Below are 14,815 nucleotides of genomic sequence, written 5' to 3' on the forward strand. Positions count from 1 at the left end.
TATTTTAATATATTCAACTAAAGCTTTTAAGCCCCCAAACGATTGTCAAACTAATTTTCTCAGACAGAGCTGCAGAGTAGAATAAAACATACTTTAAAAAATAACACAATGTCGATCATGGCATCCACAAAGAAATTACAACAATTCATAAGCCACTGAATTGTTATGTCATGTCCAGCAGGCCCTCACTCACTTTATAATAATTACTTCTTATTAAGCGCTTTTTCAAAAGTTACAAAGCGCTGTACACATGACAGAACAAATACAATCGGTGAAAACTTAAAACAAAACTACACAAAATGAAACACTACTTGCAATATATTAAACATGATAACACTTTTATGAATGTAATTTTATAAAAATGTTCCTGACAAGTGGGACACTTCAAGCCTGTTTTTTGGTCCCTAAATCAATCATATCTCTTGTAATTTAATTTGTTATTGATTATATACCGGAATGTTCAATACTCAAATGGTTTTTCCATGATGGCTTGCATGCCTCTGGGCAATAGTACTGAATTTTACTTTTGCGAGGCCCTGGCCCATGGAAAAACCATTTTCTTTCTCTTTTCTTCTTTTCTTTCATTTCTACCTATCCATATTTAATTATTCAATTTCAAATTGTATTTTTGTTATTACATTGTACAATTTCTGCATGTTTTTTATGGCCAAATAAATAATAATAACAATAATAGTCTGATTCTTGAAACAATGAGTGTAATCTGATTGCTACACCTAAAATTGATAAAATGCAACAGAATATTTAGTGTAGTAGGTTTCACGGTACACCATGTATTCTTTCTTGGGCATATGTTGGTCCTGAAAAGGACCACCCAATCTCGACGTTTCGACAAGTGTGTTCTTGTCGTCCTCAGGAGAATGAGCAAAGTTTGTAAAAGCAGGCCTTATATACTCTGTCGAAGTGCCGTATGCACGGTATCTCGCAGGGTACATGTCTCTGATTGGCTAGATAGGTCACATGACATCCACATATGCGGACGTGGGTGACAACACACAAATTGGGCGCGCAAAACCAGCGACGACCGGAAATTGCTGTCAGTTATCATTCCCGCTAGGATTAGCATGAATGACAAAAGTCACCACTTCCGCCCATACACTGCAGTGCTCACACGTGTGTGGAACGTCCGGGTAGGCTAATTAGGCAAATTAGCCTCTTTGTCTAGAACGGTAAGCCAGATATTGCTGAGTTGGAGGCCGCTGTCTTGAGGAACAGTGTTATGTTCCTCAATCTCCAACGCTTCTCTGACTCTCCGTTGATACCAGTAGGGGACACGGGTGACTAGTCTACTCTCATCCCAAAGAATCCGGTGATCATGCGTATGGGCATGATCGATGATTGCAGATTTTTCCCTCTCGTCTCTCCTACCATGGGCCTTGTGTTCCTTAATCCGAGTGTTGAAGGAACGACCCGTCTCTCCGATGTAAACTTTACCGCATTCACAAGGAATTCGGTAAACTCCAGGGAGGTCCTTGGAGTTGCGCTTGTCCTTATGTGTAGTGAGGGCAGATTGAAGCTTATTTGAGGAACTATGACGAACCTCAATGTCGGCTTCTCTCAAAATCCTCTGAATTTTGTGAGAGGCTGCTCCCAGATATGGAAGAACGACTCTCGCCTTGGGTTGTCCTGCACGAGGGTTCCGCGAGGGGGGAAGCTCAGTGCAGATCTTATGTGAGGGGTAGTTGTTACATTTCAAAACACGTTTGATATGCTCAAGCTCACCTCTCAGGTGGATCTGGTCACTAACCTCATGCGCTCGTTTGACTAACGTCTTGTTGATGGATCTCAGCACTGATGGGTGGTGGAATGAACGATAGTTCAAGTACCGATCAGTGTGAGTAGGTTTCCGATAAACCTGATGGGATAGGGATCCCTGTGCCGTCCTCGTAATCTTTGTATCAAGAAAGGGGATAGACCCCTCATTCTCCATTTCCATGGTGAACTTGATACACTCGTGTTGAGAGTTGAGGTGCTGTAAGAAATTGCTAGTTTCCTCAGCACCGTGTTGCCAAACCACAAAAGTGTCGTCCACATATCTAAGCCACACTTTGGGTTTGTGGGTTGCTGACTGGAGAGCCGTCTCCTCGAAATGTTCCATGAACATGTTGGCTACCACTGGGGACAGGGGAGACCCCATGGCAGCCCCTTCCGTTTGCCTGTAGAATGTGTCTCTCCATCTGAAAGAGGTGGAATTGAGGCACATCTCAAGCAGGTCATGGATCTCTAGAGGAGACAACTGTGTCCTGTCAGGGAGAGTTCTGTCAAATTTCAATCTCTCAAGGATGATGGCGCAAGCATCCTTAACTGGTACACTTGTGAACAATGACTCAACATCAAAGCTGATGAGGAGGTCATTGCTAGAGACGTTCATCTGACAGATCTGCTCAACGAAATGTTTAGAGTTTCTCACGTGATGCACGCCCTGACCAACAAGAGGCTGTAAGATGTAAGTCAAATGCTGATGTAAGTCAAATGCTGATGTAAGTCAAATCCTTCCTCTGGAGAGAGAGGAGCTTATCATTAACCCGGGTTAACAGGGTTAATGATAAGCTCCTCTCTCTCCAGAGGAAGGATGTCTTGTCTAGACCCATTTACCGACAACTCCGGAGCTCGTCTGGTCTATGTCCCATAATCTTTGGGCAACCGAAGATTCATAAACCAGACACTCCACTCAGACCTATTGTGTCTACTAGAGGATCTCCCACGTACGCACTGGCTCAGCATTTGACTTACATCTTACAGCCTCTTGTTGGTCAGGGCGTGCATCACGTGAGAAACTCTAAACATTTCGTTGAGCAGATCTGTCAGATGAACGTCTCTAGCAATGACCTCCTCATCAGCTTTGATGTTGAGTCATTGTTCACAAGTGTACCAGTTAAGGATGCTTGCGCCATCATCCTTGAGAGATTGAAATTTGACAGAACTCTCCCTGACAGGACACAGTTGTCTCCTCTAGAGATCCATGACCTGCTTGAGATGTGCCTCAATTCCACCTCTTTCAGATGGAGAGACACATTCTACAGGCAAACGGAAGGGGCTGCCATGGGGTCTCCCCTGTCCCCAGTGGTAGCCAACATGTTCATGGAACATTTCGAGGAGACGGCTCTCCAGTCAGCAACCCACAAACCCAAAGTGTGGCTTAGATATGTGGACGACACTTTTGTGGTTTGGCAACACGGTGCTGAGGAAACTAGCAATTTCTTACAGCACCTCAACTCTCAACACGAGTGTATCAAGTTCACCATGGAAATGGAGAATGAGGGGTCTATCCCCTTTCTTGATACAAAGATTACGAGGACGGCACAGGGATCCCTATCCCATCAGGTTTATCGGAAACCTACTCACACTGATCGGTACTTGAACTATCGTTCATTCCACCACCCATCAGTGCTGAGATCCATCAACAAGACGTTAGTCAAACGAGCGCATGAGGTTAGTGACCAGATCCACCTGAGAGGTGAGCTTGAGCATATCAAACGTGTTTTGAAATGTAACAACTACCCCTCACATAAGATCTGCACTGAGCTTCCCCCCTCGCGGAACCCTCGTGCAGGACAACCCAAGGCGAGAGTCGTTCTTCCATATCTGGGAGCAGCCTCTCACAAAATTCAGAGGATTTTGAGAGAAGCCGACATTGAGGTTCGTCATAGTTCCTCAAATAAGCTTCAATCTGCCCTCACTACACATAAGGACAAGCGCAACTCCAAGGACCTCCCTGGAGTTTACCGAATTCCTTGTGAATGCGGTAAAGTTTACATCGGAGAGACGGGTTGTTCCTTCAACACTCGGATTAAGGAACACAAGGCCCATGGTAGGAGAGACGAGAGGGAAAAATCTGCAATCATCGATCATGCCCATACGCATGATCACCGGATTCTTTGGGATGAGAGTAGACTAGTCACCCGTGTCCCCTACTGGTATCAACGGAGAGTCAGAGAAGCGTTGGAGATTGAGGAACATAACACTGTTCCTCAAGACAGCGGCCTCCAACTCAGCAATATCTGGCTTACCGTTCTAGACAAAGAGGCTAATTTGCCTAATTAGCCTACCCGGACGTTCCACACACGTGTGAGCACTGCAGTGTATGGGCAGAAGTGGTGACTTTTGTCATTCATGCTAATCCTAGCGGGAATGATAACTGACAGCAATTTCCGGTCGTCGCTGGTTTTGCGCGCCCAATTTGTGTGTTGTCACCCACGTCCGCATATGTGGATGTCATGTGACCTATCTAGCCAATCAGAGACATGTACCCTGCGAGATACCGTGCATACGGCACTTCGACAGAGTATATAAGGCCTGCTTTTACAAACTTTGCTCATTCTCCTGAGGACGACAAGAACACACTTGTCGAAACGTCGAGATTGGGTGGTCCTTTTCAGGACCAACATATGCCCAAGAAAGAATACATGGTGTACCGTGAAACCTACTACACTATTCTTCTTCGCCATGGAAACCTTCAGAAATTATAACAGAATATTTGCAATTAATCGCAAATATTTTCTTGCAACATCCCCTTAAAGACTTCCCTTTTAGGGGGGGGGGGAGGGGCGGTAGTAGCCTTTGAATTATATAGCCAATAGAGGCCAGAATGAGAAGTGCATTTAGCCACCATTGTGTTTGAAATAGTCATATAAAGTTTCAGAGTGCCAACGAATTGTTAACTCTATCATCTCTCACTTTATCTTCATTGTGAATACCTTCTATCCAGTCCACTCGGAAATAAGAAAAGATTCATGGATCAATATTCCAATATTCAGACAAGTCATTAAGATAATTGTTGTCCGCCTCTTTTGTCTGAATCCCAATCTCTTTCACATATCTCCAGCCATCCATGTTTTTTGCCTTATCTGATCGATTTGAAAGGGTTCCATTGGGACTGGTTCATGTTTGACCGGGTAGCTTGACCAATTGTGCATCACAACAACTGATCAATGTTCAACTCCCTGGTCAGACTCCACTCCTTTACAAGTACAAAGTATGGATTGACCCATATGTAGGACAATTCATTAAAAGTAAACTGTGAATAGGTGTTTTGACCATTAAAATGATTTTGAAGTATTTGATGGAAAATTGAAGGATTACATGTTTGAAAGCCTCCATTACTGATGATAATTATAATGATATGCAACATTCATATAGTGCTTTGAATACAAATGTTTCAAAGTTGTTCACATTATTTCCCCTGCTTAAGGGGGGGGGGGGGCATCATGCTCCTGTTTTTTTCTAGAATGCACATAGAAAGCGCCACAAATTTTTTTTCCTTTATCACTTGAAGTATTATGCAACTTTTGAGACCAAATTTGCAACATACTGGTATAGCATTGCTAACAACACATGACTTTTTACAGCACAATATTTTCAAAAAGGCTAAATTTTACACTTTGTGTGTCAAAGTCAATGGGAGATGAAATTCATAAAATGGTGAATACTTTTTATTGTACTAGTAATTGGTCTGGTTGATGTAGTTTGGGTTAAATCGTGTTAAATGCTTTGTAGAAAAAACAAAGAGATGAAAAGTCAAAGAAATACAGTACAAAAGAAATGCTAAAACAAAGAAATACATGAGGAAAAATGTGGGTAACACAAATTTTCTTGTGAAAATCCTATAAAATAATATTAAAAAATAGCATCTGGAAAAAAAAATCTTTTTTGGGTTATGCATGGCTACTCTTATCAGGTGCTTGAGTATTCAGGGAATTTTCTTCCTTCTAGGTACTCTATATGTACTTATATTTTTCCAGACAATACCTTCATGATTTATAAAAGTATTGAATATTTTGGAGCACATAACGTATAATATTTTAAACAACATTTTAATGGTGTAGTCTCATCTTAATTCATGGAAAATAAGAAAGAACCTTAGTCATCAGTCCTTGACAAAAGGCTAGTACAAAGTAGTCTGCAGGCACAGACAGTGATTGAAAATTTGATCAACAAGTGGGTCTTCACACAAGACTAGCCCATAGAAAAAAAGGGAAAAAAGGAAAAAAAAAGAGGATGAAAAAAGAAAATGAAAATAAAAAAGGAAAAGAAAAAAGAAAGATTAACAGAAAAGAAAACAAAATAAGAAAAAAAGGGGAAATATGAGAAGGAAAAAAAAGTAAAATAGAAAAAAAGGATGAAGGAAAAGAAGCTTTTCATCCTCTTAAAGAAGGCTCCAAATCAAAGCAGTGGCAAAAATATTCATTTTTTGACTGGTTGCCAACGTACCACAAGACAGAAGAAGAAGCTGTGTAAAAGGCCTTCATTATTCAAGTCTTTAATTGTAGGCTGTGCATTCAGACCCCTTAACTCGAGTGAAGGCTTTGCACAGCAGACTATTGTGAGCATATTCTGGGTCATCATTAGTCTTATCTCAGTCCCTGTATGGAAAATAATAACCTCAATGACAAGGCCTTGTAAAAAGGCTAAGTACAAACATAGCATGAAGTTGAGTGAATACAGGGGAAGGAAGTCGAAATCGGTGTGATCAAGCGTCCATGTAGATTGAGATGTTTAGATTCAGTCTTCCTTTCAGGCAAGGCTACGGGATCTGTGATAACAACTACATAGGAAGTATCCTTCACTATTAGTCTGACTGACGCAGATAGCCAGAGGTCCCTGTAACATAAGGCTAGGCAATCAACCGTGGGCGGATTTCTGCGATTGATTGCATTGATTATTGTCTATGACCAATCGTAAAAATCAGCACCATGATCGATTGCTATGCTTTATGATATGGGGCCCATATGCATCGATGGATCTCCATGTGAAGAGATCAGTAGGGTGATATTTTGTACTATGGGAACTTTTGTTTTCATTCAAAGGGCCTATAGTTTAGCTCTTGTAAAAGTCTATTTGAATGAATATTAAAGAAAAATGAAATGATGGGTATAAAGGGTTACTCAAGGCTGAAAATGATTATATCTCGATAAATTTGGGACAAAAGGAGCTTTATGCCACAGTAATTTAACTATTTCTCTCCCTGCCATTCCAATGGTTGATTTTTCTTATCGTGTATTGTTTGTACTGAAATGTATTGTTTTTGTAAATTTCTTTCTGAATTAATACTACTACTGCTGCTGCTGCTGCTGCTGCTGCTACTACTACTACTACTACTACTACTACTACTACTACTACTACTACTACTACGTTTTTACTACTGCTACTACTGCAACAACAACAACTACAACAACAACTACTACTACTACTAAATATGATAATGATAATAATAGAGTAAAATTCACTGAACAAAGGTTAAGAATTTCATTACAATCTGAGAACAAATGATGAAGCAATTGAATTTTAAAGTTTATCAGTATTTTGTTAAAACAGATGTATGCAATCATGAATATTCATTAGGTGGGCTGATGATGTCACATCCCCACTTTCCTTTTTCTTATGCTATTACATTCAATCATAATTATTTGATATTTTCATACATATTTGTATGATATATCTCCCTCTTTTATGACAAAAAAGTTACATAAATGAATATCTAATGCCTTAATCCAGTTAATTCATTTTTTTGTTTATTCTTGACCGACAAAATTTGAAGAAAAAAAAAATTCTTATGTAGCGGGGATATCTTCAGTTTGCTCATTGCATTGTAATGAAGACATGCATAGAACTGTTTAAGCGAAATAATACAAATCTTTAAAATATAACTTTGTTATTACCAATCTGATTTTGATGAAATTGTCCGAGTTTTGATAGCCTGATTTTTCTTTATCTGTTTAAAACAAATCATCAACTTGGAGTATCCCTATAATGTTGCAGAGAATTGGGATTTTCTTGATGCTCTTTTTTAATTTCCAGGGCTTGTTTGAACATTTTTTCTCTCCTTCAATTTCAAAATTGTACAATATTTTTGTAAAAATTAACTCCTGTCAGCATGTTCAATAAGGTTATGACATCATTTCTATTCTTGTTATGAGTACCTCTCATTTTTTTCTTCATTGCAAAATAATGATGCAAGGATCATGTTCCCTCATATGAACTGATATGAGACTGCAAAAAGCTTCCGGTTTCCAGTTTGATAATGCCTACCATATGTGATAACTTCCTTCCTTTGCTTAACTTCCATTCATAAAGCAATTTAGGGATAGAAAAATAAATTTAGATTTATCGAAGACTATATATATACATGCATATATATATATATATAGCAGAAGGATTGGCGGAAGGTGAATTTTGTAGGGTTCATTCACTTTTTTTCCTAAAAATGCAATCTTCAAACGTAATGGCCCAAATTCACAAAGGTGGTTTTGAAAACCATCGGCTGAAGTCACTGACCCCATGGTTTATCCAGATTTCATGTATAATTTACCGCATAAAATGTCCAATATTGATGCGCACTTTTGTCTCAGTGCGCCAAATTAATGCATGTTGCGATGGTTAAGCACGCTATTTTATTCATGAGTCCACTGTTTTGAATTAATGAGTCCACTCTTCAAAACAGTTGGACTCATGAATAAAATGGCATACATGTACTTACCCATGGCAACATGCATTAATTTGATGCACTATGACAAAGGCGCGCATCAGTATTGGACACTTTTCAGTATACACGGTATGAAAATGAAATGTTTGACGGATGGTTTTCAAAACCACCTTTGTGAATTCGGGCCAATATTTTTAAGGGCGATTTCATGTTCAGTCTCACACTTTTACATGTCTTTACTTGGTGCTGTGTCATTTTTACAGGGGGTGAATATTTCGTCAAAGTTTTTACTGTGGATTCAACTTGATAATCAAAGCTTACAAAAAATTTGTTGAGAAAAGCTGCTTCCTGTATATTGTGAATGCCATCACATCCTTAAAATCAGTCAGGTAAATTACCCAAAAATTGAAATTTCAGAAAATGTATAATGTCACTGGCTGATGAATTCAAGCAACAAAAAAAGGAAAAATGAGGAAGTCTGTTTGGTAATCTTATTTCCATACTTCTACTTGGTTGATAAAAGGTTTGAAATTTAATCTCTCAGGCCCGTATTCTGAAGTCGGGTTTAACTTAAACTCAGGTTTAAAGTTGTGGTTTAAGTATGGATAGCCAATTGTTACATAAATTACTAACAGTAGAGATATCATATTTCAGCTCATTTGGCTCTCAAATCATTCATAATTGTGTAGGAAGTATAAATAGATGATTGTCTTAACCATCGATGAATCAGGAAAGAGCACAGTAAACATAAGATACATACAACTTAATGAAAATGTTGACACTTTTGGCTTCCCATAATTTTAGCACAGAGTTAGACAGACCATGGTCTAAGTTAAACCTGACTTCAGAATACGGGCTATACAGTTTCACAGATCGGCTTTTGTTCACTGTCTTTTGTGACACTGATTTTCTTATGTGATAACGTCTTACCTATCGACTTTTGTTCACTGTCTTTAGTGACACTGACTTTCTTATGTGATAAGGTCCTTTTGGACTTCCATTCGTAAAACAACACAGTAATAAACAATGAAATAAAAATTTAGTCTGCTTGGTATAGAATCACAATTTGTTCGACGACAGTTGGATATTGGAAGCGCTGCGGTCTAGTGGTTCTGACTCTCGCCTTGTAGTGAGAGGGTTGTGTGTTCACATCTAAACAGGTTTCTGCAAAGTTCACCTTTGTTCATTCAAGAGGTCAAACTTGAATAATATTATCTTGAATAATAGCCCGGCTGGTGGTGAACTTGAAACACTTGCAAGAAGATGCTCTCGAGTCAAAAAATAAAAATAAAAAATGCAAATTTTATAAGTCTGGTTTGTTTGTGTTTCAGGACTAAATTAAAAAAAGAAATATCCTCGGACTTTCTCTCTATATACCCCCCAGCTAAATCAGTGATACAATCCCATAATGCACAATACATAAACTTTGTGTTCCATCTCGTTTTTGATGATAATCCTAATTTTAAAGTGCCAGGATTTTGCTCGTCTTAAATTGAGGACAAGGTTGCTTTTTTGTCCATCCTTCTTAAAGGACAAGTCCACCCCAACAGAAAGTTGATTTGAATAAAAGAGAAAAATCCAACAAGAATAACACTGAAAATTTCATCAAAATCGGATGTAAAATAAGAAAGTTATGACATTTTAAAGTTTTGCTTAATTTCACAAAACAGTTATATGCCCGTCCTGGTGGGTATGCAAATGAGGAGACTGATGACGTCATCCACTCACTATTTCTTTTGTATTTTATTATATGAAATAGGGAATATTCTAATTTTCACCTCATTGTTAAGTGAAACAACGATTCTTTCCTCCCTGAATAATTGGAGTGTGCATTGTTTAATACTACATGATTCAGTCAAGTTTGTCCATCTTGTCAAATCTATAAAAAATGAAATATTGTATAATTAAAACTAAAAAAAAAAGAAATAGTGAGTGAGTGACATTATCGACTGTCTCATCTGAGTTGTGCATATCAAAACTTTAAAATGTCATAACTTTCTTATTTTACATCTGATTTTGGTGAAATTTTCAGCATTTTGCTAGTTTGATTTTTCTCTATTTATTCAAATCAACATTTTTCTGGGGTGGACTTGACCTTTAAGCTCGACTATGATGTGATTTTTGAACAAATCACTCTTAATTATTGATTTGAAATTTCCAAGAAGTAAAATAATTGTATCTGAAGTTCGGAATACTGCCAGGGATACTAAAATCATAATTTTGCTTTGCTGCAAGCCTGATGGTCGGAGTAAAGTTCATATCGACTTTAAGTCGCAGCCGATGATGATGTTGTTACAAGTTGGTATTGAATTTACTGTTATTCCTACGGGCTCAAAGTAGACTGGAACTTCGATTTTGATATTCATCCCATCACTATTCGGAACTTGGATCGTTCAGATTTTATAGGTTGAAATGTTCTCAAATACTACTATAATTTCTTTGAAAATCAGATTGTGTAGTGTGCGCTGTGCTTTAGAGCCCAGTCTTTTGCTGAGTTGTATAAATCAATTTTTATTTTGATCCCAATCCAATTTTATAAAAATTTTGTGGAATTTTTATCACGCATTTATTACATTGGTGGGGTTATTTTATATCAAAACAAGTTCAATGTCCAAATCCTTCTTCGTAAATGGTACTTGAATGTTCAGTCAAATATTTGATTTGCTCTCGTAAATCAAATTCTCCTTTTAATTTAATTCTGGGAAGGTGAATTTTTCAGGGAGTGTTTGGTGAAGAAGAGGATTAAATTTTTTAGGGAAATTAAATCAAATGAAATAACATCAAATCAGTTCTGCTCTTGCACAAATTGGCGTATCATCACTATGTTACGGTTGTAGAAGCATGGACTTCTACATGGAGTGAACATGGACCTACCTACATCCCAGTATGTCTCCATGGACCTAGTAGGTCCGTGATCTCTCTCTCTGCTAGCTAGCATGTGAAGGAAAGTGAGTTTAGAGTGAAAATTGATTTCTAATGTTCTTTTGAAAACCCTTGAGTGATTTAGCTTGAGGATTGCACTCCTATTGTGTCTGCTTGACATACAGAGAGTCCATTGAATGGTGGGGCTATTGTTGGGCTTGGCAGTGGGGACAGTTACGATGATCACCTTACAATAGGGCTTTGGGTCTGGGCCTATTGTTCACATTGCCTAAATCCTGTGTATTCTTGGTCCTACAACAAGGGCCAGGTCCATTTTAAGCACCTTCCTTCTTGGGTGAATTAATCATTGAGTTCTTTGTGGATAGTGACTTAGGGTAGAGGCCTGACTGAATTGTGTCTATTTAACCATTGTTTACCTTTCGGCAGGGCGAACAGGCCCGTATTACGACACCAGACTTGCATTTCTCATGCATACGCTGCAGCCAGCCGTTTTGTATTCATAGGTATTGTCACAATTGAAATTCTATCACACAGCCCCCGAATGAATGGGTCCCACACTGCGATCAATTATCCATACACTTCATGACAATATTAATGCTTGGGAACTCTGCGATGTCTTGCGGGCATGGACGTAGCGGGTCTAAACATGGGTACCTATCAGACGGTCCATGAGAATAGGTTGGTTTGTTATTGGAACTAATTGACAGTGTGGTGCATCCTTTGGAAAGGAGCTGTGCCATTGGACTTTTTATTTAGATCCTCTTCCTCATCTACTCATATTATCATCAGAAAGTTTTTACCATATCTCTTCTTTAAGGTCGCTCTATCAAGGGGGCATTGGATTGATATTTCTGGTCTGGAAAGTAGGAGCCAAGGTTTGCGTGAAACCATGAACACGTTACCTCACTTCAGATATGTTTATTCAAACCTTCGACTTCAATTGAAATTCAGTTTGCATATGAACGCCCTGTACATTGATCATGTGCTAATATGAAGCAGGCAATTTGCATGTGAAACTGCGAAACCCGTCGTCGTGTAGGTTGTACAGATTTTGGAATTTAGAGAATGGAATATCATAAACATTGATGAAAAGTTTTTTTGACCAATCCGCTGTGGATTCTTATATTCATAAGATGTACTACTGATGCCAGGTTTCATACATGTAAGAATGGTAAGACAATGAAAAATATTCATTATGAGTATATTACTTATCCTTAAGGAGACTTGTGGAGGTGTACATGTAGACCATAATTTTATTAAAGTCCATGATAAGTGACAAAACTACTTTCGCAGTCTTGAAGTCCGATGTGTGGATCTGATAGTTATATCAGGTGAATACGGTATGACCTCTGGTGATAAATTGCCAATTTGCCTGTTGTCACCTCGTCTACTCATCACATGGTCTACCTTCATTCAGTCTAATGTCATTCTGTTCAACATTTCGACTAACAACTATCAATCAAATAACCATTTGGTCCAATGATCAATTCATGTAAACCACCAGTTCGTCTCATAACTACATGTAGTTGGTCTACCCATTTTCTTTTCATTAATTTTGCTCATGGTAAATGGAATAAATGGCAATTGGACCAACTGGTTATTAGACAAAATGGTGAGTGGAAGAAATGGCAATTAGACCCTGTGGATAGTGGATGAACTGATGGTGGACCAGATGATAGTAGATGAGTTGGTAATTGGACAAAATTGGCATCAGATCAATTGGAAGTAATCCCCACTGGTGTGGTCGTGTGAAAAAAGAATTCATGAAAGAATTTAGAATTTAGTTTTGAAAAAAAAAATCAATAATAATCATCATGTGAATAGGGTATTACTACACATCAGCAGGGGGGGGGTATAGGAGAAATTGCCCACCTGAAATATGCAGTCTTTCATTGAAAGTGTTGTTAATACACAAAAAAGTGTGCACCTGATTCTTTAATTTTACTAAATGCCTTGGATCAGCTAGGTTGCGCCCCCTCAAATATTGATACAAATTTTAAATATTTTTGCCTCCCTACACAGTAAAAAAAAAGCACATTGTTTAAGCCTGTTATCTTAAAAAAAGCTTGTTTAAAAAGTTTAAACAACAGTCGTTAAAGTGATGGGCTTTAACAACATGCTTAAGATTTTAAACAGCATTTTTACAGTGTACAGGGAATATCCTAGCATATTGCTATTGCAATGGGAGTTTATTAGACAAGAAAAAGATATAATAAAGCTACCTCAGTTTTGAATATTTTGGTTTTGAATTTGAACTTACTCAAACAATGAAGTAATTCATGAAATTAGAAATTGAAAACAAAAATCTAGGAGTTATGGAAAAATACAGATGGGTTGAACTTGAATGCATTTATTTTCATTTCATGTAAATGTAATTTATTCAGGTTCTTTGTGAAATATACCAGATGTTAGTTGAAATTTTGAATGGAAATGTTTAAGTTAATTTTAGAATTGTGCAAATTTAAACAGCTAAATCAACAAACCTTTTTCTGTAAAATGCATATGAAAATTAAATCAATGCATTTTGATATCAAGTAACTAAATCGTTAAATATCAAAGTTAAGTTTTTTCTTAATGTATAGGGCCTACCCTTTTTTGCTCCACTTTACTGGGTCATTTTGGGTTTGTCACTGCCTGCTTTATTATAGTACAAAACAATAATTAGCATCATCTGTTGTGTCATTGCCAATTCTGATTTTTTTTTTTTTTTTTTTTTTTTGGGGGGGGGAACCCATGAAATTATGAAATCTGTATAAAGATTTCATAATTTCATGGGATTTACCCCCCAAAAATCAGAATATGGTTTGCTCAATCCCCCCTGTTATAGAAATGTAATCGTGACTAGCTTAGCTTTAGGAAGCACTAGATATAGTGAGAAAAATGGATGACACTTCCTTTACAGTAGAAACACAATAAAAGCAACCATGCATGTATAATATGTAAAATTCATTACTGCATTCCTCAGCGTATCAATCCATTGTTGTCTTTATTTGCCTTTGAGAAGGACGTCGAATTATTGTAAATTATTGTTTGGTTTAAAGGTAGTTATGAGTTGGAGGTCTGAGCTTTGATAGAAATCCAAGGACCTTTAATTATCGAATGTTTGTAAAAATAAAATTTATTGAAAGGTACAGTAAGTTGATAAAGATGAAGGAAATTTTTATTATGTTCATAGTTACCATTGCCTTTTATTTCAGTGGCTAAGATGACACGTACAAAACCTTTGAATATTCTAAAATTATTATTAGCAGGTATATGGCTTGATTTTTACAATGATATGCGTAGGAGGGCTGTGCTGAGTTTGTTCAAATCTTGCCATAACCCTCAACTTTATTGGTCATTTATGCGCTACTACATGGTATAATTGTTGAAATCGAAAGATTTTTATCATTTGTTGAAATCTGAAATATTTGTTATGATACTGACAGCTGTTTTAGGGGAAATGTACATTGTATTCTGTAAGAAGAAATGACTGTCAAGGGCATCATATGA

At 37.6% G+C, this 14,815-nt stretch overlaps 2 protein-coding genes across 2 annotated transcripts; one reads left to right on the plus strand and one right to left on the minus strand.

Moving 5' to 3' along the window:
- Nucleotides 1-769: 769 nt before the first annotated feature.
- On the minus strand, nt 770-2,341 carry LOC135157033 (uncharacterized). The gene has a single exon (XM_064111423.1). It carries the CDS (start codon nt 2,219-2,221, stop codon nt 1,154-1,156), a length of 1,068 nt encoding a protein of 355 aa, XP_063967493.1. The 5' UTR covers nt 2,222-2,341; the 3' UTR covers nt 770-1,153.
- A 485-nt stretch (nt 2,342-2,826) lies between these two features.
- LOC135157092 (uncharacterized) lies at nt 2,827-4,062 on the plus strand. Its single transcript, XM_064111594.1, has one exon. It carries the CDS (start codon nt 2,827-2,829, stop codon nt 4,060-4,062), a length of 1,236 nt encoding a protein of 411 aa, XP_063967664.1.
- Nucleotides 4,063-14,815: the final 10,753 nt, after the last annotated feature.

This window comes from Lytechinus pictus, chromosome 16, assembly GCF_037042905.1.
Source record: "Lytechinus pictus isolate F3 Inbred chromosome 16, Lp3.0, whole genome shotgun sequence".
Lineage (NCBI taxonomy): Eukaryota > Metazoa > Echinodermata > Echinoidea > Temnopleuroida > Toxopneustidae > Lytechinus > Lytechinus pictus.

Bases quoted from the DNA above. Each gene is read 5' to 3' on its own strand.
- LOC135157033 (XM_064111423.1), bottom strand. From the start codon at position 2,221: ATGTGCCTCAATTCCACCTCTTTCAGATGGAGAGACACATTCTACAGG.
- LOC135157092 (XM_064111594.1), top strand. From the start codon at position 2,827: ATGAACGTCTCTAGCAATGACCTCCTCATCAGCTTTGATGTTGAGTCA.